Source organism: Coptis chinensis, chromosome 1 (genome assembly GCF_015680905.1).
Source record: "Coptis chinensis isolate HL-2020 chromosome 1, ASM1568090v1, whole genome shotgun sequence".
NCBI classification, from domain to species: Eukaryota; Viridiplantae; Streptophyta; class Magnoliopsida; order Ranunculales; family Ranunculaceae; genus Coptis; species Coptis chinensis.
The window spans coordinates 20,516,032-20,541,738 of record NC_141456.1 but is presented as its reverse complement, the minus strand read 5'-3'; the positions used below and the strand labels follow the sequence as shown (position 1 = coordinate 20,541,738).

Sequence of the window (25,707 nt, the reverse complement as noted above, 5' to 3'; positions counted from 1 at the left end):
CACCCTTCCCGAAACTGCTTTTGTGCGCATATCGGCTAACTGACTTTTAGAATAGACAAATAAAAATTGTATGATCTTGTGATCGAGTTTCTCCTTGATAAAATGACGATCAACTTCAACATGTTTAGTGCGATCGTGTTGTATAGGATTATGTGCAATCTCAATTGTTGCCTTATTATCACAATGAAGAGTCATAGGTTGTTTATAATCAATTCCCAAGTCTTCTAATACACTTCTAATCCACAACAACTCGCATATACCATGAGCCACGAATTCAGCTTCTGCACTTTATTTGGCCACGACTTTCTGCTTCTTGCTCCTCCGAGTTACAAGGTTACCTTCAACAAAAGTAAAATACCCAGATGTGGATCTTCTATCTGTTTGATCCCCTGCCCAATCAGAGTCAGTGTATCCTTCAACGTTGGAAACATCTTTTTTGAGAATAGGAATCCTTTTCCTGGAGCATTCTTCAGGTATATACTACATTCATATGTTCCTCACTTGGTGCATGCATGAACTGACTTACCACGCTCATGGCATAAGCTATATCCGGCCTCGTGTGTGATAAATAGATTAATCTTCCAACTAACCTCTGATAACAACCTTTGTCTGCTAGAGTTTGATCTGGAAAAAATTGCACATGTAGCAACAATATTTATTGCATACTTTTCTTTTAATTTACCAAGAGAACCTTATGTTCGTCATTTTGCCGAACAAAATGCATATATCAACTCGATCATATATGATGATGAAAAGTGTTGTAAAAATTTACGAATGGGAATGGAGTCATTCTATAGACTATGTTTGTTGGTTAGGGAAAAAGGTCTTTTGGAAGACACGCGAAATTGTCAAGTTGAGGAAATACTAATGAGATTCCTACATTTACTTGGGCACGATATTTGTTGGATATGTAAAGAGAATAGGTTTAGTAGTTTCCCCTTTTTTTTTTGCTTGAGCTAGGATTTTAACAAAATGTGTCCTTCGATGCTTAGATTCATTGAATTACATTCTTCAAATATTTGTTTGTTCGTCATAAAATTGTTGTTATTTTATTTTTTTTAAGTAATCAGTGATCCAATGTTCATGTGCATAGAATTATTTTGTTTACTCAAAATGTGAACCAATTAAATCACAAAATTTGAATGAGTGATAAAAAAAATGCAATTAATAATATGTATTTTGCACTAATTTATGTGCATTGCAATGAACCAACCACAAAATGCTTATTTTGCATCCATTTGCAAAGGGTGAACCAAGCAACTGTAAATGAAGTACCTTGCAAGTTGATGCATTGCCAATAAGATGTATTTGCACTTTTTTGCAAATTGCATTCAAGTCCAGTGAACCAAACAGAGCACATAGGCTTTGGTTTTCGCGTCTCTATATTGTGCACGATCATCAATTTTGATTGTTCTTTTAGTTGCTACAAATATATTTTACTACTAACGTCAAATTTACTACTGAAATGATCATAGCTTGCATTATCTAATATTACCCTAAGTCAATGTGAATTATGTTCAGTATTGTTGCTTCGGAACAAACTCAACTTTTATCAACTGAAACTTTCCACCAAGAAACGATAAGAGACAACTGACTATGCAGTTTGCACTATATCCATATGGCTAACAATCAATTAAACTTTCGGTTCCACTAAAGGGACCAGAATAGAATGAGAAAATAGAGAAATATTGATAAAAGCAATCACAAGTAGCAAATGGGCTGTTGGAATCTCTTGTATTTCAAATGACTAAGAGTGTGTATGCAAAGTGGAGGAGATGAACAAAGAGTGTTCTCTCCACTTTAGTGCATAGAAGATAGTCCCACATTGGTTATCCACCACTAGCAAGTTAAGTATATGAGGACTTCCTCTACCATAATGGTGTGCCCTTAGGGTACAAAGGCTTTTGTGTTAGGAGGGAAGACTCACCCAAAGCCACACACACGCGCCTGCCCGCACCCCACCGAGCCGAGTCGCGTCAACTTGGGCTTCAACTTACTATGTCTATCTAGCTAAGTTTCGGTTACCCTATGACTGGTTCAAGCCCATAAAGCATAGTATCTTAGGCATTGCTTTTTCAATTCTCTCTAGCACTTCGTTAACCCATTTCTTTTGTAATATCTTATTCCAAAATAGTGGGGGACTATTAGTATTTTGAAATAGTGGGGGATTGTTGGAATCTTTTGTATTTCAAATGACTAAGAGTGTGTATGCAAAGTAGAGGAGATGAACAAAGAGTGTTCTCTCCACTTTAGTCCATAGAAGATAGTCCTACATTGGTTATCCACCACTAGCAACTTAAGAATATGAGGACTTCCTCTACCATAAGGGCGTGCCCTTAGGGTACAAAGGCTTTTGTGTTAGGAGGGAGGACTCACCCAAAGCCACACCCGCGCACGCCCGCACTGCACCACACCGAGCTGAGTCGGGTCAGGGCTTGGGCTTGGGCATATTGTGTGTATCTAGCCAGTGGGTAGTGGCTTGGCCAATTGCCTAAACTTGTTTTTGCTTCAGCAGCAAGTTTCGGTGTTCTATTCATAGTTGGTTTCTCTTCCTTACAAGTTTTGGAAACCAACTACTGTGACCGACTTTGCCTCTATATAATTAGGACTGTGCATCTATAAAGGGTACATCAATATCCAACAAAACACTTCTACAAAACTCGTGAAACCCATCTAGAGAAACAGAACTCACAACCCCAGCCTCTTCTTCTTCTCTTCTTCCTATACCGCCAGAGAGAGTTATACTGCCGTTCTAGAAAGCAGCCTATTCTAGTGCAAGTCAGTCTGCTAAACCATTGTATCCTATGAGCTGCTACCTTCCTACACCACTGGAAAGGGCAAAATCTTTCCTTAAGGATAGCCTAATCCGCGCCTTGGTTGTTCCCTATTACTGCTATCCTTGTCTCTTCATTGTTTTCTTTATTTGCATCCAACAATCTTAAGGAAAGATTCGAGATGTCTACACCAATAGACACGCCGAACAAAGAAACCAATTCAGGAGTCATGGAGGTTACTTCGAATATGAGAGATGTTGCACCTCTACTGAATGCTCACAACTTACCCAATGTGTCAAAGATTGAATCCTTCAGCGGTTCACACTTCAAGCGATGGAGAGAAAGGGTGTTGTCAGCCCTAGATGTACTCAACTATGCAAAGTATCTCACTGATACAACACTCATGGAAGGTTCTAATGATTTTGAAAGAAATCAAGTTGTTTGGCTCAATGGGAATAAGGTATGTCGTCATGCTATTTTGAGTACCTTATCTAATGAAATTTTTGATATTTATTGTTCAAACAAGAATGCACATGATATATGGGAGAGTTTGAACAAAAAATACATAATAGAGGATGTTGGTACTCAAAAATATGTTGTAGGGACTTTTCTAAAGTTCTAGAAAAGAGAGGAGAGAGATGTAACGTCTCAAATCCATGATTTTCATGTGCAAGTTAATGATTTGAAAACTGAGGGTATTGATTTACCCGAAACCTTTGTTGTTGGATGTTTGATTGAGAAACTCCCCGAGTCTTGGAAACACTATAAGAATAGTATGAAGCATAAACGCAAACAGATGACTCTTGAGGATGTGATCATTCACATTCACATAGAGGAAAAGAATAAGACTCGGGATGAGGTGTTGTCTAAGGAATTCCATTCCAAAGCCAATATCGCTGAAGGTAATCCCAGCAAATCCAACAAAACCTCTAAAAAGCAAAAGTACAACAAAAATAAGAATTTCAAAGTCAAAGGCAGTTCTTTTAAAATGAGTGGTACTGGCAATGGAAATTGTTATGTTTGTAGTAAACCAGGACATAGGGCTTTTCAGTGTAGGCACAAGAATGACACTAATGAGCCTCCCAATGCTAATTTAGTTGAGGGAGATGATATAATTGCTGCTGTAGTGTCACAAGTGTTCATGGCCACTGGGAAGAAGAACTGGGTACTAGATTCTGGTGCCACTCACCACGTCTGTGGTGATGTTGAAGCCTTCTCAAACTACATACTAGTGAAAGATGAAAAGGTCTATATGGGTGACTCAAGGTCTGTTCCTGTTGAGGGAACATGCAAGATTCTTCTGAAGTTAACTTCAGGGAAAACTTTTTCACTTAGTAATGTTCTCCATGTTCCTAAGATTCGTCAGAATCTGATTTCTGTGTCATTACTAGGAAAAGCTGGCGTCAAGGTGACTTTTGAAAGTGACAAGTTCGTTCTGAGTAAGAATGAGAGTTTTGTTGGGAAAGGTTATTGTTATAACAGTGATCTTTTCATGTTAAATGTATTTGACAACATTATTATTAATGAGAATGAATTTGTTTCTGCTTACTTGCTTGACTCTTTTAATATATGGCATGGTAGACTAAGACATGTGAATGTTCAGTATATGAAAAAGATAAAAGCATGTGGTTTATTGTCTGATATTTCTAATTTTTCTAATGATAAATGTGAGATATGTACTAAGACTAAAGCCACAAAGAAACCTTACAAAATGTTTCTAGAGATAACTAACTCTTATTCATATGGATTTGGGTGAATTCAGAAGTACCATGTCTAGAGGGGGAAAGTTTTATTATATTACATTCATAGATGACTTTGCTAGGTACACCATGGTATATTTACTTAGAAACAAGCATGAGGTCGGTGAGATGTTTCTCAAGTAAAAAGATGAAGTTGAAAACCAACTTAACTGTAAGATTAAAAGACTTCGGTCTGACAGGGGTGGAGAATATGAGTCTAACCCCTTCCAGGACTTTTGTGACAAGAATGGCATTATTCATGAAACTACTCCACCATACTCTTCTGATTTTAATGGAGTAGCATAACGGAAAAACATAACATTAAAAGAGATGATGAATGATATGCTTGTAAGTTATGGAGCTTCCCTGAACTTGTGGGGGGAAGCAATCCTTTCTGCTTGCCATATACAGAATAAGATACCCAATAAGAAAATAGGGAATAATACAGCATATGAATTATGGAAAGGTCATGTACCTAACCTGAAATACTTCAAAATGTGGGGGTGTCTTGCAAAGGTTCTAGTGAACGAACCTAAAAAGAGAAAATTGGGACCTAGAACTATTGATTGTATGTTCATTTGTTATGCTCATAATAGTGCTGCATATAGATTTTTAGTAGTAAAATCTGATAATAACCCTGTCGATGCTAACACTATTATAGAGAGTAAAAATGTTGATTTCTTTGAAAATATGTTGGTTGCTCATAGTGAACAACAATCAACAGATCCTGAAATTTCTAAACAAGAAATTCGGATGAGTAAGAGAGATAGAAAATCTACCAATTTTGGTGATGACTTTTTCACATTTCTCGTTGATGATGATCATGTGACGTATAATAAGGCAATCAGTTCTAGAGATGCACTTTTCTTGAAAGATGCTATAAACTCAGAACTAGATTCAATTATATCTAATCACACATGGGAGATAGTTAGTTGATCTACCTCCTGGGGTGAAACCTATACATTACAAGTGGATCTTCAAAAAGAAACTGAAACTAGATGGTTCCATTGATAAATACGAGGCTAGACTAGTAGTCAAGGGATTCTCCTAGAAAAAATGCATTGACTATTTTGATACTTATGCTCCTGTAACTAGGATTTCTTCTATAAGAGTTCTAATGGCTCTAGCTGCTATTTATAATTTATTTATTCATCAAATGGATGTAAAAACTGTATTTTTGAATGGTGATCTTGATGAAGAAATATATATGATGCAGCCTAAGGGTACTATAGTACCAGGGAATGAACAAAAGGTATGCAAATTAGTTAAGTCTTTATATGGGTTGAAACAAGCGCCAAAACAATGGCATGAAAAGTTTGACAGTGTCATGATGTCCAATGGCTATCAAATAAATGATGTTGATAAATGTATTTACTTTAAATCTTTTGATGTGAATATATATGTGATTATTTGTTTATATGTAGATGACATGTTAATCATGAGTCCCTAGCCTTGATGTTGTGAGAAACACCAAGATGTTCTTATCCTCCCAATTGGAAATGAAGGATTTGGGAGAAGCTGATGTGATTCTTGGAATCAAAATCATCACAAGAGCATTATGTTAAGAAGTCTTTGAAGAAGTTTAACTATCATGATAGTAAGCCTGTGTCGACACCTTATGAGGCAAATAGTGAACTTAAGAAAAATAATCAACATAGTGTCCTTCAGTCTAAACATGCCCAAATTATTGGTAGTCTCATGTATTTGATGAATTGCACTAGACTTGACATTGCTTATGCAGTTAGCAGATTAAGCAGATACACTCATTGTCCTAGCAAGGAACATTGGAGTGCGTTAGAGAGACTAGCCAAGTACTTGAGAGGAACAATGAATTACGACATACGTTTTAGACAAACTCCACTAGTGATAGAGGGTTATTGTGATGCAAACTGGATATCTGATTCTCATGATATCAAGTCCACTAGTGATTATATATTCACCATTGGTGGAGGTGCAGTCGCTTGGAAATCTTCTAAGTAGACCTTGATAGCTCGTTCAAGCATGGAGTCCGAGCTTATTGCTTTAGATAAAGCAAGTGCTGAGGCTGAGTGGCTTAGAAACCTCTTGGTAGATCTTCCTATTGGTACAAAACCGCCTCCAGCTATACCTATGCATTGTGACTATCAGGCCGCAATAGCAAAGGCAAAGAGCAAATTGTACAATGGGAAAAGCAGACATATACATCTGAGACTAAAGTCTATAAAGCAGCTGTTGGAATTTGGAGTTGTGGCTCTAGATTATGTGAGGTTTGAGTTAAATTTGGCCGATCCTCTAACCAAACCGCTTAGTAGGAGGCAAGTGGTTGAAACGTCGAGGGGGATGAGACTTTTGCCTATGATAGAGGGCGACACTGACGGAAACCATACCTATGTGATTAGAGATCCCATAAAGTAGGTTCAAAGGGAAAAACAAGTCACCTAGTCGCTCTGGTATGCTATTGTCTTTTTTGAGACGTCCCACCCTATGACGAGATAGTATTTTTTGTATACATTGTATAACTTGAATTGCAATGAGTAAGGATGAGTTGTTTTACTCTTAGTGGAATCCATAGTCCATTTTATAATAAGATAGTGTATTTTAACTACAATGTACACTTGACGGATATCCACCAATATGAATGTTGAACTGGGTCGGTTCTTATAGATATTTAGGCTTGTATCCTAGAGCATTCATGAAACACAGGTAGCACAGGGCCAAAAAGCGTAACACCGCAGAACTGGCATATAATGAAAGAGCAGTGTGGGTGCATGTGATCTATTTTACTACAAGAGAATGTTGGTTCAAAGATTTTTTAATCCACCACTTTCACGTATTATAAGACATGTTACCCTATGACGGGTTCAAGCCCGTAAAACACCAGTATCTTAGGCATTGCTTTTTCGATTCTCTCTGGCACTTCGTTAACCCATTTCTTTTGCAATATCCTATTTCAAAATAGTGGGGGACTATTAGTATTTTGAAATAGTGGGGGATTGTTGGAAACTCTTGTATTTCAAATGACTAAGAGTGTGTATGCAAAGTGGAGGAGATAAACAAAGAATGTTCTCTCCACTTTAGTGCATAGAAGATAGTCCCACATTGGTTATCCACCACTAGTGATAAGCACCCGAAATTGTAATACTAAACCCCATAGAGACATAGTGTTTTGGTTAATTATGTGTTTAATAATTATGAAATAATTATATTTTCATACTTTCACAGGTTTTTGCCGTTAACGTGAATATGATGATAAAACGTGCATCAAAGTACGGGAATACTGGAATACTTGGAGTCTTCCCACTCAACCCCAGTGAAGCCCAACAAAGCCTGACTAGAGCCGAAGATTCCAAAGGGACAAAACCAGTGCATAATAGGTCCACATGTAAAGAAGTAGCAAACTTCTGAAGCTCACATCTTTCAAACCTGGAAGCCGACTTCGACTAGTGAACTGCCAGAACAACCAGGGTGACAAACTCTACACAAAGACAAAAAGTTGTAAAAATACCAAAATCAGCGCCGCCACTGGACACACCATGTGGACCCACTCTGCGGGCCCAAAAGGCATGACCAGTCAGCATAGGCAGGCGGCCAGTGATGGTCACAATTTTGTGCCACCTTGCAAAAGGAAAAGACGTATCAATTCAATGTTTGAACTGAATTGGCTACAAGACAAAACATATTAAACCATATCAAGACAAACTTTTACAAAGTTTGGAAGATATCATTTGGAGTAAAAACAAAACTATAAATGGTTCAGGATTTCACGTGAAGGGGGGAGGCTATATATATATGAGAAGGGGGTCTTCAGCGGGACCTCCCTAGTTTTCACTCTTTAGTTTAGCATATAGTTTTAGACTTTCATTTGTTGCTGTTTCATTCCAGTACGTTATTTTCCTTTCCAATTGCTTCATACCATCTTCAGTACTGTAAGTCTTCTTTCTTAATAAAAGTCATTTCTTTTCAAGTTTAATTCCTATTCTAGCTGCATGTACTTATTTATTGTATGCAGAAAGTTCAATTATTCATCCAATGACCATGAGCTAACCCCCCCGGAGGAGAGTTATGATGCTCGTGTGAGGATCCATATTGACACTTTAATGTTCCAGAATCACTACTTAGGAATTAGGTGTAGATTATACATCCAGTCCCAAAATGATTGAGACTGTACAAGTTTCGAGTGTTGATGCTCCAGAACAGTCTTGCGAGAGACCCAAAATGTATTGTGTGAGACTCTATGGTGTCAAACAACTCTCTTATTTGTCCAGCTGATGTAGAATCGAACCAGGAGCTGAAATAATATTCCATAGATGGAATATTGGTTCAACTTCTTATGCTAATGAGATGATCCCAGAGATGCATGCATCTCGCTAGGGATCGATACTCGACGTCGTCTCGTGTTTGTCTATGAACTCGAGACGGATTAGAGCTGTAGTGATATGGCACTCAAACTGTTGAAACTGTTTCTTGCATGAGTACGGTTAACCCTTTCCCCTATTTCTCTATCTCTATTATTAACGTCAAAATCACCGTTATTAATTTACGTTATTTGCATACCGTTAATTTACTTAAACTAACTAAATAACCTAAAAATCCTACTCACCAAAAGTTGTAAATCCAGTTATAAACCTTGCCGAGCCCTAAAGTATGGACGATCCCTTACTCGACCTATCTTACCAAACCCACGTGAGTAAGGTAACTTGACTAAACGGACGACTAACGGACTTTGGACTGTGGACTTCGAACTTAAGTAAACCAAAATGGAAATCACCATTTATTAAATGGCGTTGCTGCACACCTAAGGACTCTAGACATTAAACGTAATAACTGGAATACATCAAACAAAACCCCCTCTCCTACCCCCTCATTTTTTTTATTCTCGTTTATTTTGCGATACTAATGTGTTACGTACCTGTTTGCCCTAACTTTTTCTACTAACAGATATCTGTGAACCAGATCTTGTTTATCAATATTAGCATAGTCTAAGTATTCCGTAGGAAGTTGCAGTACTGAACTGATAAAAGAGTCTCGGACGAGACTATATTAGTAGCGTGCACCCCCCGACTAACCTAGAGTATCAACACTCCGATTTTTAGGTACAAGCCACTTTCCTTCTCAGTACTATTTTGGACTCTCTAGTTCTGTTTATCCACCATCCAGTAAGTTCACGAGCTCAGGAGTTAGATCATTATACGAGGAATCGCGGGATGCCAGGTTTTGAATTCTTAAACTCCTCAAACTTTGTCGAGGATATTATTTGGTTGATTGCTATAACCTATTTTACTTCGCATATTTGTGTGTTAGCATGAGAACTCTTTGCATGTCTAGAATTTTTCATGTTATTACATATTCACGTTAATACGATTAATATGATTCGAATATATTTGGATGTTTGCGTAATTTCAAACCACCTGCTTAGATTATTTTTGTATGTGTATATTACATCCATTCACGTACAAGGTATTACTTTGCATGAGTTCGTTCTCGACATTCCCCTAGCTCACATATAGTTGCCCATATTTTTAGCTATATATTATTGCATGCGTATGACGTATTTCTATTCACGTATAGGTAATATAGAGTTGCATGTGTAGACTTCCTGTGTAAAACTAGCATGTGTTAATTGTATACTTAATCATCTATTTTTGCATCTCTCGTCTTTAATTGCATGTTTCGTAATCATGCCTCCATAATATTAGGAATATACAACTTAATTGTACTTACTCTTTACTAATTACCAAACTATACAAACCTTTTGTCTTGTAAGTATCTTGTACTTCTTAATTAAATCCGAGCCCGCTAGTGTAGATACACTATGTCCTTAAGACAGATTTTCCCCCTCACATTGCTTGAAGGTTGATGGGAAACTATCTCCCAAGATAGAACGGATTTCCTTCTATAGAAATCTAGCACTTCAATTTTATAGAATCAGCAAACACAACATAGTATTTGACTAAGAATAGAGGGAGAAGAGAAAGATCAGAACTCTGTGTGATCTGGTGTGTCTTTCTCTCCAAATTCATCCACTATTTATAGGTGAGTGGTGCCTCTTCAAAACAACACAGTGACTCTTGGGAAAAAGTAAGCAACTCCATGAAAAGTCACATGTTTCGAAAAGACACACTATTTCGGCATAAAGTACTGTTTCGAACCAGTGCCTATTTCAAAAGATCACACCTTTTTGGCATGATGCACTGTTTCGAACCAATGCACATTTCGAAAGGTCGCACCTTTCCAGCATAATGCACTGTTTCGAACAAGTGCATCCTTTTGAAAAGGTTTTTCTCACTTTGCATACTATTTCAAGAAAAACCCATTTCATCTCAAGTGGGGTAACTTGGGAGACAAACTACTCATTTATATTTTAATGGATTTGTGCAAATTCATTTTTCTAAAAATCCCCCACATGAATGAAAATTTGGCTTCTTCTATCATAAACATCAGATTTCTATTCTTTTACAAATGAAAAGATATCACATCAGATCAAGTAACATGGGAGGCCTTAAACTTGCCTTAGTGAAAAACGATCAGATTTAATTGGACAATCAGTAGACTTCAATTAATGTCCTTGAATTGTCACCGTTTGTATAAACCTAAATAATTATCTTCACGCAGTACCTTCTCAAATACTGTTGGTTCTCACGTTTGTGTTCATTTTGGCCTTGAATACTTCTTGGTTTCAGATAGTGCTTTTGAGACATTTGCCTTTAAAATTCTCATAGAAGCGGCCCCACTTCGCACTAACATAGGTGATTTCTATAAAGAGTATCCTATAATACTCCACTTGGATAGCATAACTTTCCAAGATATAGTAAATCATTAAAAGCTTAACTTATCCTGGGTCTCGCGGCAGATATACACTGTCTTATATAGGAATGGGTTAGAGTATAATATTACTCTCCAGTGCTAACTGAGTCACAAACATAATTTAGTTGGCCCTTTGAACCTAGATCTTGGGATCTCCAGTCAACTAGGTTAGTTTTTCCATTATGATGACTCTTGGTTGATTATCTCAAAGGCTTTAAGCCCATTCCCCTTGATAATCTTTCAACTTGCTCTCTTGTTAAACCTTTTGTAAGCGGATCCGTAATATTATCTTTTGACCTTACATAGTCGATTGAGATAACTCCATTTGAGAGCAATTGTCTAACGGTGTTATGTCTACGACGTATGTGTTGAGACTTTCCGTTATACATGCTACTTTGTGCTCTACCAATAGCAAATTGGCTGTCACAGTGTATACACACTGCTGGCACAGGTTTAGCTCAGTTTGGAATATCTTCTAAGAAATTTCGAAGCCACTCTACTTCTTCTCCAGCCTTATCCAATGCTACGAATTCTGATTCCATAGTGGACCTCGCTATGCACGTTTGTTTTGAGGATTTCCAAGAAACAGCTGCACCTCCAAGTGTAAAGACATATCCACTTGTGGACTTTGAGTCTTTAGTGTCAGATATCCAATTAGCATCGTAGTGAATGGCTGGATATCTTGTATAGTACATACCAAAATTCTGAGTATACTTTAAGTATCCCAAAACTCTCAGTATAGCAGTCCAATGATCTCTGCCAGGATTACTCGTATATCGACTTAGCTTGCCCACGAGTATGCTATGTCAGGCCTTGTATAATTCATGACATACATTAAACTGCCAAGTATACGAGAGTATTCTAGTTGAGATATGCTATCTCCAGTATTTTTGGCTAAATAAAGATTTACGTCAACTGGTGACCTTTTTGGTGTGATGTTATATTTCTTAAACTTTTCAAAAATCGTCTCAATGTAATGAGATTATGATAGAACAAGTCCATCCTCCGTCCTAGAGATCTTAATTCCTAGGATAACATCAGCGACACCTAAATATTTCATGTCAAACTTACTAGACAATATTTGTTTGGTAGATTTTATGACATCCATATTACTACCCAAAATTAGCATATCGTCTACATAGAGACAAACAATGACGCATCCCTTTTGAGTGCTTTTGACATAGACACACTTGTCACACTCATTTATTTTGAAACCATTTGACAACATTGCATTGTCAAATTTCTCATGCCATTGCTTAGGTGCTTGTTTTAATCCATATAAGGATTTAACAAGCTTGCAAACTTTCCTTTCTTGTCCAGGAGCAATAAACCCTTCGGGTCATTCCATGTATATTTCTTCATCTAACTCACTATTCAAGAATGTCGTCTTTACATCCATTTGATGTATCTCAAATCCATGTATTAATGCTATTGCTATTAGCATCATTATGGAAGTTATTCTTGTAACTAGAGAATAAATGTCAAAATAATCCAATCCTTCCTTTTGTCTAAAGCCTTTGGCCACAAGTCTAATTTTATACTTGTCGATTGATCCATCAGTCTTAAATTTCTTTGTTAATATCCACTTATATCCCAAAGTCTTGGAACCTGGTGGTAAATCCACCAATTCCCCTGTATGATTTTGCATTATGGATTCAATCTCGCTATTTATTGCTTCTTTCCAATAAATAGCTTCTGGAGATGGCATTGCCTCCTTGAACGTTGGAGGATTATTTTCCAACAAGTATGTTAGAAAATCAGGTCCAAAAGACGTTGACATTCTTGACCTTTTGCTATGTCTAGGTTCCTCCTCAATTTCGCTTTGTGTAGGATGGTTACTAGTTGTAGCATCTAAAGTTCTCTTTGTTGAACTTGGCTCTATATACACATGTTATACGGAAACATATTTACAAAGAATGAAGTAGTCCTTGACTCAATAATCGTATTAACATGTATATCTTGAATTTCTGATTTATGAACCAGAAAATGATATGCACTACTATTGTTTGCATATCCAATGAATATACAATCAATAGTCTTAGGTCCTATTTTCACCTTCTTTGGTTTAAGGACTTCCACTTTAGCAAGACACCCCCACACTTTTAAGAATTCGTAGGAAGTCTGATGACCTTTCCACAATTCGTATAGTGTTTTAAGCGTCTTCTTGTTAGGAATCTTGTTAAGAATGTAATTGGCAGAAAGCAAAGCTTCCCCCCACAAATTCTGGGGTAAACCAAAACTTAACAACATAGCATTCATCATCTCTTTTAGAGTTCAGTTTTTGCGTTCCGCAATACCATTTGATTGAGGTGAATAATGAGTCGTAGTTTGATGAATGATTCCATGTTCAGAACAGAAACCTTCAAAAAGTTATTCATATTCACCTCCTCTATCACTCCTTATAGCCTTAATCTTTTTTCTTAGTTGATTTTCAACTTCATTTTTATAATGTTTGAACACTTCAATTTCCTCATCTTTACTTCTCAACAAGTAAACATAACTATATCTAGTGCTATTGTCAATAAAAGTCATGAAATACTTTTTACCACCTCTAGTTTGTACGTACTTAAGATCACATATATTTGTATGTATTAAGTCTAGAGGTTCAGTACTTCTTTCAATGGAATGAAAGGATGATCTGGTTAACTTGGATTCTACACAAGTTTCACATTTATGGTGTGGGTATATTTTTATCTTTGGTATATAGTCCAAATTAATTAATCTACGCAAGGTATCATAATTAACATGTCCTAATCTACCATGCCATACATTTGAAGACTCAATCAAGTAAATAGAAGATTCAACTTTATTGGCGCTCTTTGGCGCAATAGTAAAACAAGATATCCTAAAGAGCCCATCCTGAAGATAGCCCTTTCCCACGAATACATCATTCTTAGTTAGTACAAATTTATCAGAAATAAAGACTAACTTAAAGCCATTCTTGCTCAGTAGCGACCCAAAAACCAAGTTCTTACGAATGTCAGGCACATAGAGCACCTCATTCAGAGTTAGTTCCTTCCCAGAAGTCAACCTCATCACCACCTTTCTTTTGCCTTCAACCTTGGACGTAGAAGAGTTTCCCATAAAGAGTTGTTCTTCCTTTTCCATAGCATGATAAGTGGTGAACATCAACTTGTTGGAGCATATGTGGCGAGTAGCAGCAGTATCCATCCACTGTTCCCTTTCATTTCCAATTATGAGACATTCAGAAACCACAACAGATAGGTTCATATCATTAACATTATCAGAAAGCGTGTCCATTGTCACATTTGCTTCAGTATTTTGCTTATTGTACTTCTTTGGCTTGCGACATTCACTTGCCTTATGTCCAGCCTTCCCACAGTTGTAGCACTTGCCCTTGAACTTAGTAGGCGTACTACTCTCTTCGCCTTGAGCTTTGTCTTGGCGCTTCCTCTTTCCCTTAGCACTTGATCCTTCCACAACATTGGCCTTTGCCACCATGGGATCCTTGCCTTTCTTCTCAAATAGGCGGTTATCTTCCTCTATCCTTAGACGGACAATCAGTTCTTCAAGATTCATACCTTTACGTTTATGCTTAAGATAGTTCTTAAAATCCTTCCAAGATGGTGGTAATTTCTCAATCATAGCAGCCACTTGGAAAGATTCTCCTAAGGTCATTCCTTCAGCAATGACATCATGGAGGATTACTTGAAGTTCTTGGACTTGGCTTATGACGGTCTTACTATCCGTCATTTTGAAATCAAGAAATCTGCCAACTATGAATTTCTTCATGCCAACATCTTCACTCTTGTATTTCTTGTCCAACGAATCCCAAAGTTCCTTAGCAGTCTTGAACACACTATACACATTGTATAATGTGTCAGCCAACCCACTAAGGACATAATTTCTACACAAGAAATCAGCATGAAACCAAGCATCCTTGGCCAAAACCTTCTCCTTGTCGGTTTCATCAGGGCTTACATCAGGAGCCTTATCCCACAGAAACCTTGCCAAGTTAAGGGTGGTCAGATAGAAAAGCATCTTCTGTTGCCAACGCTTGAAATCAGTTCCATTAAACTTTTCAGGCTTCTCCCCATGAGGAACAGAATGGGAAACATCAGTAGGAACAGTAACAACAGGAGTAACTGGTGGTGTTGCCATATTCTGAAATACAACTACACTTTGTTATTCCCTTAAACCAAAAAAGAGAAGAAAACATAAACAAATTCTGTTCGGTAATGAAGAAGAAGAAAAAGAGATCTGTATTAAGTTGTTAGGAATATACAACTTAATTATACTTAATCTTTGCCAATTACCAAACTATACAAACCTTTTGTCTTGTAAGTGTCTTGTACTTCTTAATTAAATCCGAGCCTAGTGTAGATACACTATGTCCTTAAGATAGATTTTCCCCCTCACGGTGCTTGAAGGTTGATCGGAAACTGTCTCCTAAGATATAACGGATTTTCTTCTATAGAAAGCTAGCACTTCAATTCTATAGAATCAGCAAACACAACATAGTATTTGACTAAGAACAGAGGGAGAAGAGAAAGATCGGAACTCTGTGTGATCTGGTGTGTCTTTCTCTCCAAATTCATCCACTATTTATAGGTGAGTGGTGCCTCTTCAAAACAACATAGTGACTCTTGGGAAAAAGTAAGCAACTCCTTGAAAAGTCACATGTTTCGAAAAGACACACCATTTTGGCATAAAGCACTGTTTCAAACTAGTGCCTATTTCGAAAGGTCACACCTTTTTGGCATGATGCACTATTTCGAACAAGTACACATTTCGAAAGGTCGCACCTTTTCGGCATAATGCACTATTTCGAACAAGTGCATCCTTTTGAAAAGGTTTTTCTCACTTTACGTACTGTTTCAAGAAAAACCCATTTCATCTCAAGTGGGGTAACTTGGGAGACAAACTACTCATTCATATTTTAATGGATTTGTGCAAATTCATTTTTCTAACACATAATACATTAATTACATAAACTAAAAATAATATAAAAAATACAAAAAAAAATCCTAATAATAAAAAAAAATCCTAATAATAAAAATTTCGATATAATCATCTTAATAATACCCCGCATAATACACCATCATAAATCATCTTTCTATTCCATCAGTGTCTAACAAACGTGAAAGATTGAGGTTACCTAATTAAAGAATGTGCTACACGAAAAACCTCCCTCAATTCTCTCGTGTGACCTGGCTGCTGGAATATTCACACGCTATCCTAGCTTACCTGCTCACATTAGCAACATCTTAGGAGGACGTGATTCACCTCCCTTCTTCCTTAATTCTCAATCCTCCATTCATAATTCATTCCTTATGAGCCTTGAATTAAAATTCTTGTTTGTATGAGACTACGGTCTGGTAAACATAAGATATAACTTACATATCATCGTCAGAAATACAATAAACAACTGTTTAAGTTATCTCCTAGACATAATTCTTCCTCCGTAAACCAACCTCGGCAAGTATCTCTGATGCCATTATCTCCCTTAGTTATGGCCCTGGAAAATCCCACAGTCGAGAAACCCCTTTCGGACTTCTATACTGCCTTACAGGAAGGACATGCTTCCTGCATTAAACTCGATGAGATTGCAGGAGATTTTCGCATTCCGCCAAACATTTTCGGTTTGTTACCTGTTTACCATGGTCTAGACCATGAAAAACCATACAATCACCTTCGTCGGATGCAACAAGTAGTCACCACTTTCCGCCATCTAACCGTTACCAATGAACAAGTCTTGCTTAGGTTGTTTCCTTTCACCTTAGATAATAAAGCTTCAGTTTGGCTCGTGGGCAAAGCGCAGCAATCCCTTGACACATGAGCCAAACTCGTATAAGCATTCATGATAAAATTCTATACTCAGAAGAAAACTACAGAGATGCTTCAGAAGATTCAATTCTTTCGCCAGCATCCCTAGGAATCTTTTAAGGAAGCATGGAGCAGATTTACTAATCTGCTTCTCGAATGTCCCCATCATCAACTCGACACCACTGTCTTAGTCCGTTCATTCTTTAATGGTCTCTCTGACCATCAAAAGGAAACATTAGATATCATGAACGGCGGTTGTTTCATGGACAAAGGCGCTACTAAAGCATACATTTTTCTTGAGAAACAGGCTTCACGAAGCACCCATTGGGGTAACACTGATTCTTCCAGATCTTCTAAAGACACTCCTACCAAAGTTACATCTATGTTCGAGGTCAAACCCAATCTGAAATTAAAAACTCTGATCGAGTCCCTAATCAAAAAGGTCGATGCTCTTTCGGTTCAAGTAAATGATCAAAAACCCAAACAAGTCATGGCTACTAACGCTTCCCCATGTCCTATTTGCTTAAGTCCTGAGCACAACGATTATTATTGTCCTTTGGCATATGAGTGCCCTCCCCAACCATCTGAAGAGGCTTGTGCTTTCAACATCTCTAATGCACCTTGGCGACAACATCCGAATTTGGCTTGGGGCCCCCCTACCCAACAACAAGCTCTTTCGGGTGTCAACAACGCTCCTGTACGACCACTCGCGAACTACAATTCCTATCATCAAGGAAATCCTCGGCAATTCCAGCAAGGGCAAAGTTATTTTCCCAACAACATAAATATAGAGTACCAAAACAACCGCAGCCTTGTTCCCGCTAATCAAGGATATGGCTACCAAAATCAACCCGTAAATAATAACCGTGAACTTGTTCCTGCTGCTCCACTAGTACAATCCACTGCCAATAAAACAGCTGAAACTTTTCTAACTTACATGAATCGACAGAATCAAATCCTAGCATCTATCCAACAGTCTCTTCAGCTGTTAGCATAGGATAAAAGTCAAAAGGGCGTGTTTCCTGGCCAAGCAGTTCCAAACCCAAAGCCCATAAATACTGCCTTTAATTTGAACTCAACAATGCACCAGGATCTAGTATTATCATCCAGGGTGAGTGATAAGCACCCAAAACTGTACTATTAAACCCCGAGAGACATAGCATTTTGATCGATTATGTGTTTAATAATCGTGTAATAATTATATTTTCATACTTTTGCAGGTTTCCGCAGTTAATATGAATATAATGATAAAACATGCATCGAAGTACGGGAATACTGAATATTTGAAGTTCCCCACTCAACCCCAGTGAAGCCCAACAAAGCCTGACTAGAGCCGAAGTTTCCAAAAGAACAAAACCAGTGCAAAGGGGGTCCACATATAAAGAAGCAGCAAACTTTCGTAGCTCACATCTGATAAATCTAGGTGCCAACGTTGGCTAGTGAACTGCCAGAGCGACCAGGATGACCAACTCTACGCAAAGACAAAAAGTTGTAAAAATGTCAATACCACCGCCGCCACTGGACACACTAAGTGGACCCACTCGGCGGGCCCAAAAGGCATGACGAGTCAGCATAGGCAGGTGCCAAGAGATGGTCACAAATTTGTGCCACCTTGCAATGTGAGAAGACATGTACCAATTCAAAGTTTAAATTGAATTGGGCTACAAGACAAAACCAAAAACAAAATTTGGTTTGATATGGAGAAAAAGACAAAAGCTAAAATTAAACCGGGTAAAACCAAAACTTTGTATTTCAAAGTTTTGAGTCTCGCAATTCAACAAAAGGACAAATTCTAATTAAAAGCTTCACGAGCCATCCAGCCTATATATATAGGGGGGGGGGGGGTCTTCAGATATTCTCCTTCAGCATTTTCATGCTTTAGCCTCCGCTTAGCAGTCAGTTAGTTTTTCATTTCAGCACTTAAATTCTAACCCTTTTATTTCAGCAGCTTAATACGTGTAAGTCATTTTCTTCTTAATGAAAATCATTTCTTTTCCAGTTTAATTTATGTCCTGCATTTATTTATTTAATGTATACATCAAGTTTAATTATTCTTCCAATGGCCATGAGCTAATCCCCCCCCCCTCAGGGGAAGGGTTATGCTGCTCGTGTGAAAATCCGGATTGACTCTTTAATATTCTAGAATCACTACTTAGGAATTAGGTGTAGATTAGACATCCGGTCCCAAAATGACTAAGACTGTACAAAGTTAGAGTCTTGATGCTCGAGCGTCTCGCGAGACCCAAAATGTCTCGCGTGACTCTCGGTGTCGATAATCTCCAATTGGTCCAACTGATGTAGAATCGAGCCAGGAGCTGAAATGATATTCCAGAGATGAAATATTAGTTCAACTTCTTATGCTAGCGCGATGCGGCTCAGAGATATAGGCATTTCGCTAGGGATCAATACTCGACGTCGTCTCGAATTTGTCTATGAACTCAATACAAATTAGAGCTGTAATGATGTGGTAATATAAATTGTTAAAAAGTGATTCTTGCATGACCATGATTAACCCTCTCCCTATTTCTCTATCTTTGTTTATTCACATCGAAATCATTGTTAGTAATTTATATTATTTACATTTCCGTTAAATTAATTGAACCAACTAAAAAACCTAAAATCCTACTCACTAAAAGTTGTAATTCCAGTTATGAACTTTGCCGAGCCCTAAGGTTTGGATGATCCCTTACTCGACCTATCCTACCAAACCCACGTGAGTAAGGTAACTTAACTAAACGAACGACTATACGGACTTTGGACTTTGGACTTTGGTCTTCGGACTTCGGACTTCAGACTGTGGACTTCGGACCTAAGTAACTAAAAACAAAATAACGTACAATTCCGCATTTATCAAATGGTGCCGCTGCACGCCGAAGGACTCTAGACATTTAATGTAATAACTGGAATACATCAAACATAAAAACCCCCTCCCCTACCTCCTCATCTTTTTAATTTCCATTTCTTTTGTAATACTAACTTGTTACATACCTTATTACCCCAACTTTTTCTACTAACAGATATCTATGAACCAAGTCTTGTTTATTTTCATTAGCACAATCTAAGTATTCTGTAGGAACTTGAAGCATTGAAATGACAAAAAAGTCTCGTACGAGACTATATTAATAGTGCGCGCGAGACTAATCTGGAGTATCAACACTCCGGTTTTCAAGTACATGCCACTTTCCCTTTCAGTACTCTTTTGGACTCTCTAGTCCAGTTTATCCAGTAAGTTCATGAGCTCGGGAGTTAGTTCGATCGTTGTACGAGAAATCGCGGGACGCCAGGTTTCAAATTCTTAAACTCCTCAAACTTTGTTGAGGATATTATTTAGTTGTTGCTATAGCCTGTTTTGCCTTGCATGTTTGTGTGTTGGCATGAGAACTATTTGCATATAAATGTGGTTCGTCATTACATCTTCACGTTAACACGATTAATATGCTTCGAATATATTTGGATGTATGTGTAGTTTCTAGCCACCTGCTTAGAATATTTTTGCATGTGTATATTACATCAATTCACGTACGTATTCATTTGTATGAGTTCATTCTCAACATTCCCCTAGCTCACATTTAAGTTACACGTATCGATAGCTATAGATTATTGCATGTGTAGGACACATTTCTATTCACATAGATTTGCATATGTAGACTTCATGTGTAAAACTAGCATGTGTTAATTGTATATTTAGTTTTTATTTTGACATCTATCATTTTTAATTGCATGTTTCGTAATCACGTCTCCATAATACATTAATTACGTAAACTAAAAAGTAAAAAAATAATTAAAAATTAAAAAAATAATAAAAAAATAATAAAAAATAAAAAAATCCTAATAATTAAAATTTCATCTTAATTATCTTAATAACACCCCGCATAATACACCATCATAAATCATCATATCATCCTATTCCATCAGTGCCTAGGGAACATGAAAAAAAATTGAGGTTGCCTAATTAAGGAACGTGCTAGCACGAACAACCTCCCTCAATTCTATCAGGTGACCTGGCTGTTGGAATATTCACACGTTGTCTTAGCTTACCTGCTCAAGTTAGCAACAGCTCAGGAAGACGTGTTTCACCTCCCTCCTCCCTTAATTCTAAAATCTCTAGTCATAATTCGTTCCTTCACCTTAGCTGATAAAGCTTCAGTTTGGCTCGCCGGACAAGTGCCACAATCCATTGACACATGGGCCAAACTCGTACAAGCATTCATGGTAAAATTCTATACTCAGAAGAAAACTACATAAATGCTTCAGAAGATTCAATTCTTTCGCCAACATCCCCAGGAATCCTTTTCGGAAGCTTGGAGCAGATTTATTGTCTGCTTCTTGAATGTCCCCATCATCAACTTGACACCGCTGTATTAGTTCGTTCATTCTTTAATGGTCTCTCTGACCATCAAAAGGAAACATTAGATATCATGAACGGCGGTTGTTTCATGGACAAAGGGGCTTCTTAAGCATACACTTTCCTTGAGAAACAGGCTTCACGAAGCACCCATTGGGGAAACACTGATTCTTCCAGATCTTCTAAAGATACTCCTACCAAAGTTATGTCTATGTTTGAGGTCAAACCCGATCCGGAATTAAAAACCCTGATCGAGTCCCTAAACAAAAAGGTTGATGCTTTTTCGATTCAAGTAAATGATCAGAAACCGAAACAGGTCATGGCTGCCAACACTTCCCCATGTCCTCTTTGCTTAAGTCCTGAGCACACCGATTCTTACTGTCCCTTAGTATACGAGTGCCCTCCCCAATCTTCTAAAGAGGCTTGTGCTTTTAACATCCCTAATGCACCTTGGCGACAACATCCGAATTTGGCTTGGGCACCCCCTGCCTAACAACAAGTTCTTCCAGGTGTCAACAACGCTTCTGCACGACCACCCGCGAACTACAATTCCTATCGTCAAGGAAATCCTCCACAATTTCAGCAAGGGCAAAATAATTTTCCCAACAATGCAAATATAGGGTATCAAAACAACCGCAACCTTGTTCCCGCTAATCAAGGATATGGCTACCAATATCAACCTGTAAACAATAACCGTGAACTTGTTCCTACTACTCCACTGGTACAATCCGCTACCGATAAAACAGCTGAAACTTTTCTGACTTACATGGATCAACAGAATCAAATCTTAACATCTATCCAACAGTCTCTTTAGCTGTTAGCATAGGATAAAAGTCAAAAGGGCGTGTTCCCTGGCCAAGCAGTTCAAAACCCTAAGCCTACAAACACTGCCTTTGAACTCAACAATGCACCAGGATCTAGTAATGCAAGCCAGGGTGAGGTAAATGCCATTACCACTCTTCATTCTGGCCGAACCATCGACAATAACATACATATGCCAGACGAAGAATTGACAGAAGCCACGACTGACGTTCTTCCAACTCCTACCTCGCAACCTATAACGGACGGAGTTGTTCCTTCCAAATCTACACCCACGTCCTTAGGAAAAGACGCCACTAATCCTTATGCACGATTCCGCTCAAAAGCTCCATTCCCTGCCCGTTTGGCAAAGAACAAACGTGACGAACATTTCGATGAGATCCAAGAAACCTTCAAAAATTTGACCATAAACTTACCTTTTCTAGATGTGCTCCAGCATTTGCCCAAGCATGCCAAGTTTTTGAAGGACATGTGCACCACCAAACGACGTACGAATGTTCCTCAACAAGCGTTCCTCACTAATCAGTTTCCCTCGATTACTACTACCAATGGTGTGGTTAAATACAAAGACCCAGTTCGACCAACTGTACCATGCACGTTGGGCGACAAGTATACCGCTACCGCACTTTTAAACCTAGGCACAAGTGTTAACCTACTTCCCTACTACTTATTTAAGTAGTTAGGTCTTCATGAATTAAAACCTACCAATATGACTCTATAACTCGCGGATCGCTCCATCAAGTACCTAAAGGGCATAGTAGAAAACGTCATGGTCAAGGTCCAAGATTTTTACTACCCCATTGATTTTGTCATTCTAGATACCGAAGTGGCATGTGATTCCATTCCTATCATCTTGGGACGTCCATTTCTTGCAACTGCTAACGCTCTCATAAATTGTCAGGACGGTTCGATGACGTTGTCTTTCGGGAACCTTTCTATCGAACTCAACGTGTTCAAATTAATGAAACAATTTTCTGATCCTATAATGGAGGGTGATATTAGCTTGGTTGATAGTCTGGCACACGATTATTTTACAAACTCTTTTCCCGAAGACGAGGTACGCCAATTTCTTTCTTTTGATAATCCTGAGTTTGACGATGACTCGTACATCAAGGATGTTCATGCATTATTAGAGTCAGTACCACTCTTTGATCCTACTACTGCGGTACTAACTGATCCAGAAGAACCGGACTCGATCTTTTTCATTGAAGAGACGGTCGCTCACGAATCCTTAATCCCCAATCCTCCAACTCCGGATTTAAAACCTCTACCCTCTAATTTGAAGTACGTGCATCTCGATCCCGATGGTAGTCACCTTATAATAATTTCTGCTCACTTAACTACCGACGAAAAAGCATGTTTGATTCGTGTCATTCGTGAACACCGCTCCGCTATCGGTTGGTCCTTAGATGATATCAAGGGAATAGACCCTAGCATATGCACGCATCGTATACATCTCGATGACGGCTCAAAGACATCGCGAGAACCGCAACGTCGCCTTAACCCCGCCATGAAAGAGGTGGTGAGAGAGAAAGTTTTATGTTTACTTGATGCGGGTATCATATACCCTATCTCTGATAGTGATTGGGTTAGTCCTGTTTACGTTGTTCCTAAAAAGTCCGGCATTCAAGTTGTACAGAATGAAAATGGTGAATGCATTTCCACTCTCATTCCATTAAAATGGAGAATTTGCATTGACTATCTCAAACTTAATGCCAGAACGCGTAAAGATCACTTCCCTCTCCCATTCATTTACCAGATGCTAGAACGTTTAGTCGGTCATGCTTACTATTGTTTTCTTGATGGCTATTCTGGCTACTTCCAAATTGTCATCGATCCCGCCGATCAAGAAAAGACAACTTTCACATGTCCCTTTGGAACCTTTGCATACAGACGAATGCCTTTTGGTCTTTGCAATGCCCCGGGCACCTTCCAACGCTGCATGCTCCACATTTTTAGTGATATGGTGGAACGTTATATGGAAGTCTTCATGGACAACTTTTCCATTTATGGAAATTCCTTTGACGAATGCCTATCCAACCTTTCTAAGGTGTTGACGTGTTGCGAAGAGAAAAATCTGGTACTTAATTAGGAGAAGTGTCATTTCATGGTTACCAAAGGACTTGTTCTAGGTCATATTGTTTCGAAAGACGGGATAGAGGTTGATAAAGCTAAAATCATTAAAATTGCTTCGCTACCTTTCCCACATACAGTTCGTGATATCCGTGCCTTTTTAAGACACGCTGGGTTTTACAGGAGATTCATTTAGGATTTTTCTAAGGTTGCTCGACCCTTAACCAATCTCCTTCTTAAGGATGCGGTATTCGATTTCAATTACAATTGCAAACAAGCTTTTAAAACTCTAAAAACCACCCTGACTACCGCTCATATCATTCAACCCCCTGATTGGTCTCAACCATCCAAACTGATGTGTGATGCTAGTGACTTTGCCATTGTCATTTACTATGCTAGTAAAACTCTTAATGATGCTCAACGTAATTATACAATAACTGAGAAAGAGTTCCTAGCTGTTGTCTATGCTTTGGATAAGTTTCGCCCTTACCTAGTTGGATAATCCACCATCGTATATACTGACCATGCCGCACTTCGGTACTTACTCGCGAATAAGGACGCGAAACAGCGATTATTCCGTTAGATCCTTCTCTTACAAGAATTCACCCTGGAAATCAAAGACAAGAAAGGAACCGAAAATATCGTGGTTGACCATTTATCAAGGCTGGTTGGTGACATTGATAGTGATTCTGAAGCCATCTGTGATTCCTTCCCAGATGAATATTTGTACTCCATTTTCTCATCTCTATGGTACGCGGATATCGTTAACTACCTACTTACTGAAGAAGTTCCTTCCTCTTGGGATGACCCCTACCTCTTTAAGTATTGTTCTGACCAACTCATTCGTCGCTGCCACTACACCAAAAAAGGCCAAAAACGACGGTAATTGCCATCCTAAATCGAGATTTACGACGGGAAATGGTGTCCCAGAGTTCGTCGCGAAAAGCTCTGTTAATATTAACGCCGGGAAACTGCGTGGTAACTTGAATTAGAATTGCGACGGGTGTGAGACATTTATTGCCGTCGTTAATTATACGACATTCAAAGCCGTCGCAAATCTCCTTTCTACGGCAACTTCATATTTTCAAATCTAGAACGTACCACCCGTCAGAATTTTAAGGCCCTAAGTTTAGGACACACATTTCTGTGATACATTGTTGTTGGAAAGTCAATTAACGACACTATGCCCCGTCGTATTTGTTTAAATTAATGTTTTTTTTAATAATTTTTTTTTCATAGAACCTATTTTTCCCCGACATCGCTACTAAATACTACATAATTCTCATTCTCAAATCATAAAATCAATTACACAAACATGCTAAAACAACACATTTCAAAAATTGATATATTATACATTGGTTTTTCAAAATTTACAATGTTTTCGAGT

General features: G+C 38.2%; 1 protein-coding gene across 1 annotated transcript; it reads right to left on the bottom strand.

Moving 5' to 3' along the window:
- Positions 1 to 288: 288 nt before the first annotated feature.
- On the bottom strand, positions 289 to 15,486 carry LOC147522796 (uncharacterized). Its single transcript, XM_086568489.1, has 3 exons — positions 14,430 to 15,486; positions 591 to 624; positions 289 to 480 (listed from the first exon to the last, which is right to left on the bottom strand). The coding sequence occupies exons 1-3, from the start codon at positions 15,416 to 15,418 to the stop codon at positions 289 to 291; spliced, it is 1,215 nt and encodes a 404-aa protein (XP_086424615.1). The 5' UTR covers positions 15,419 to 15,486.
- Between the last annotated feature and the right edge of the window lie 10,221 nt (positions 15,487 to 25,707).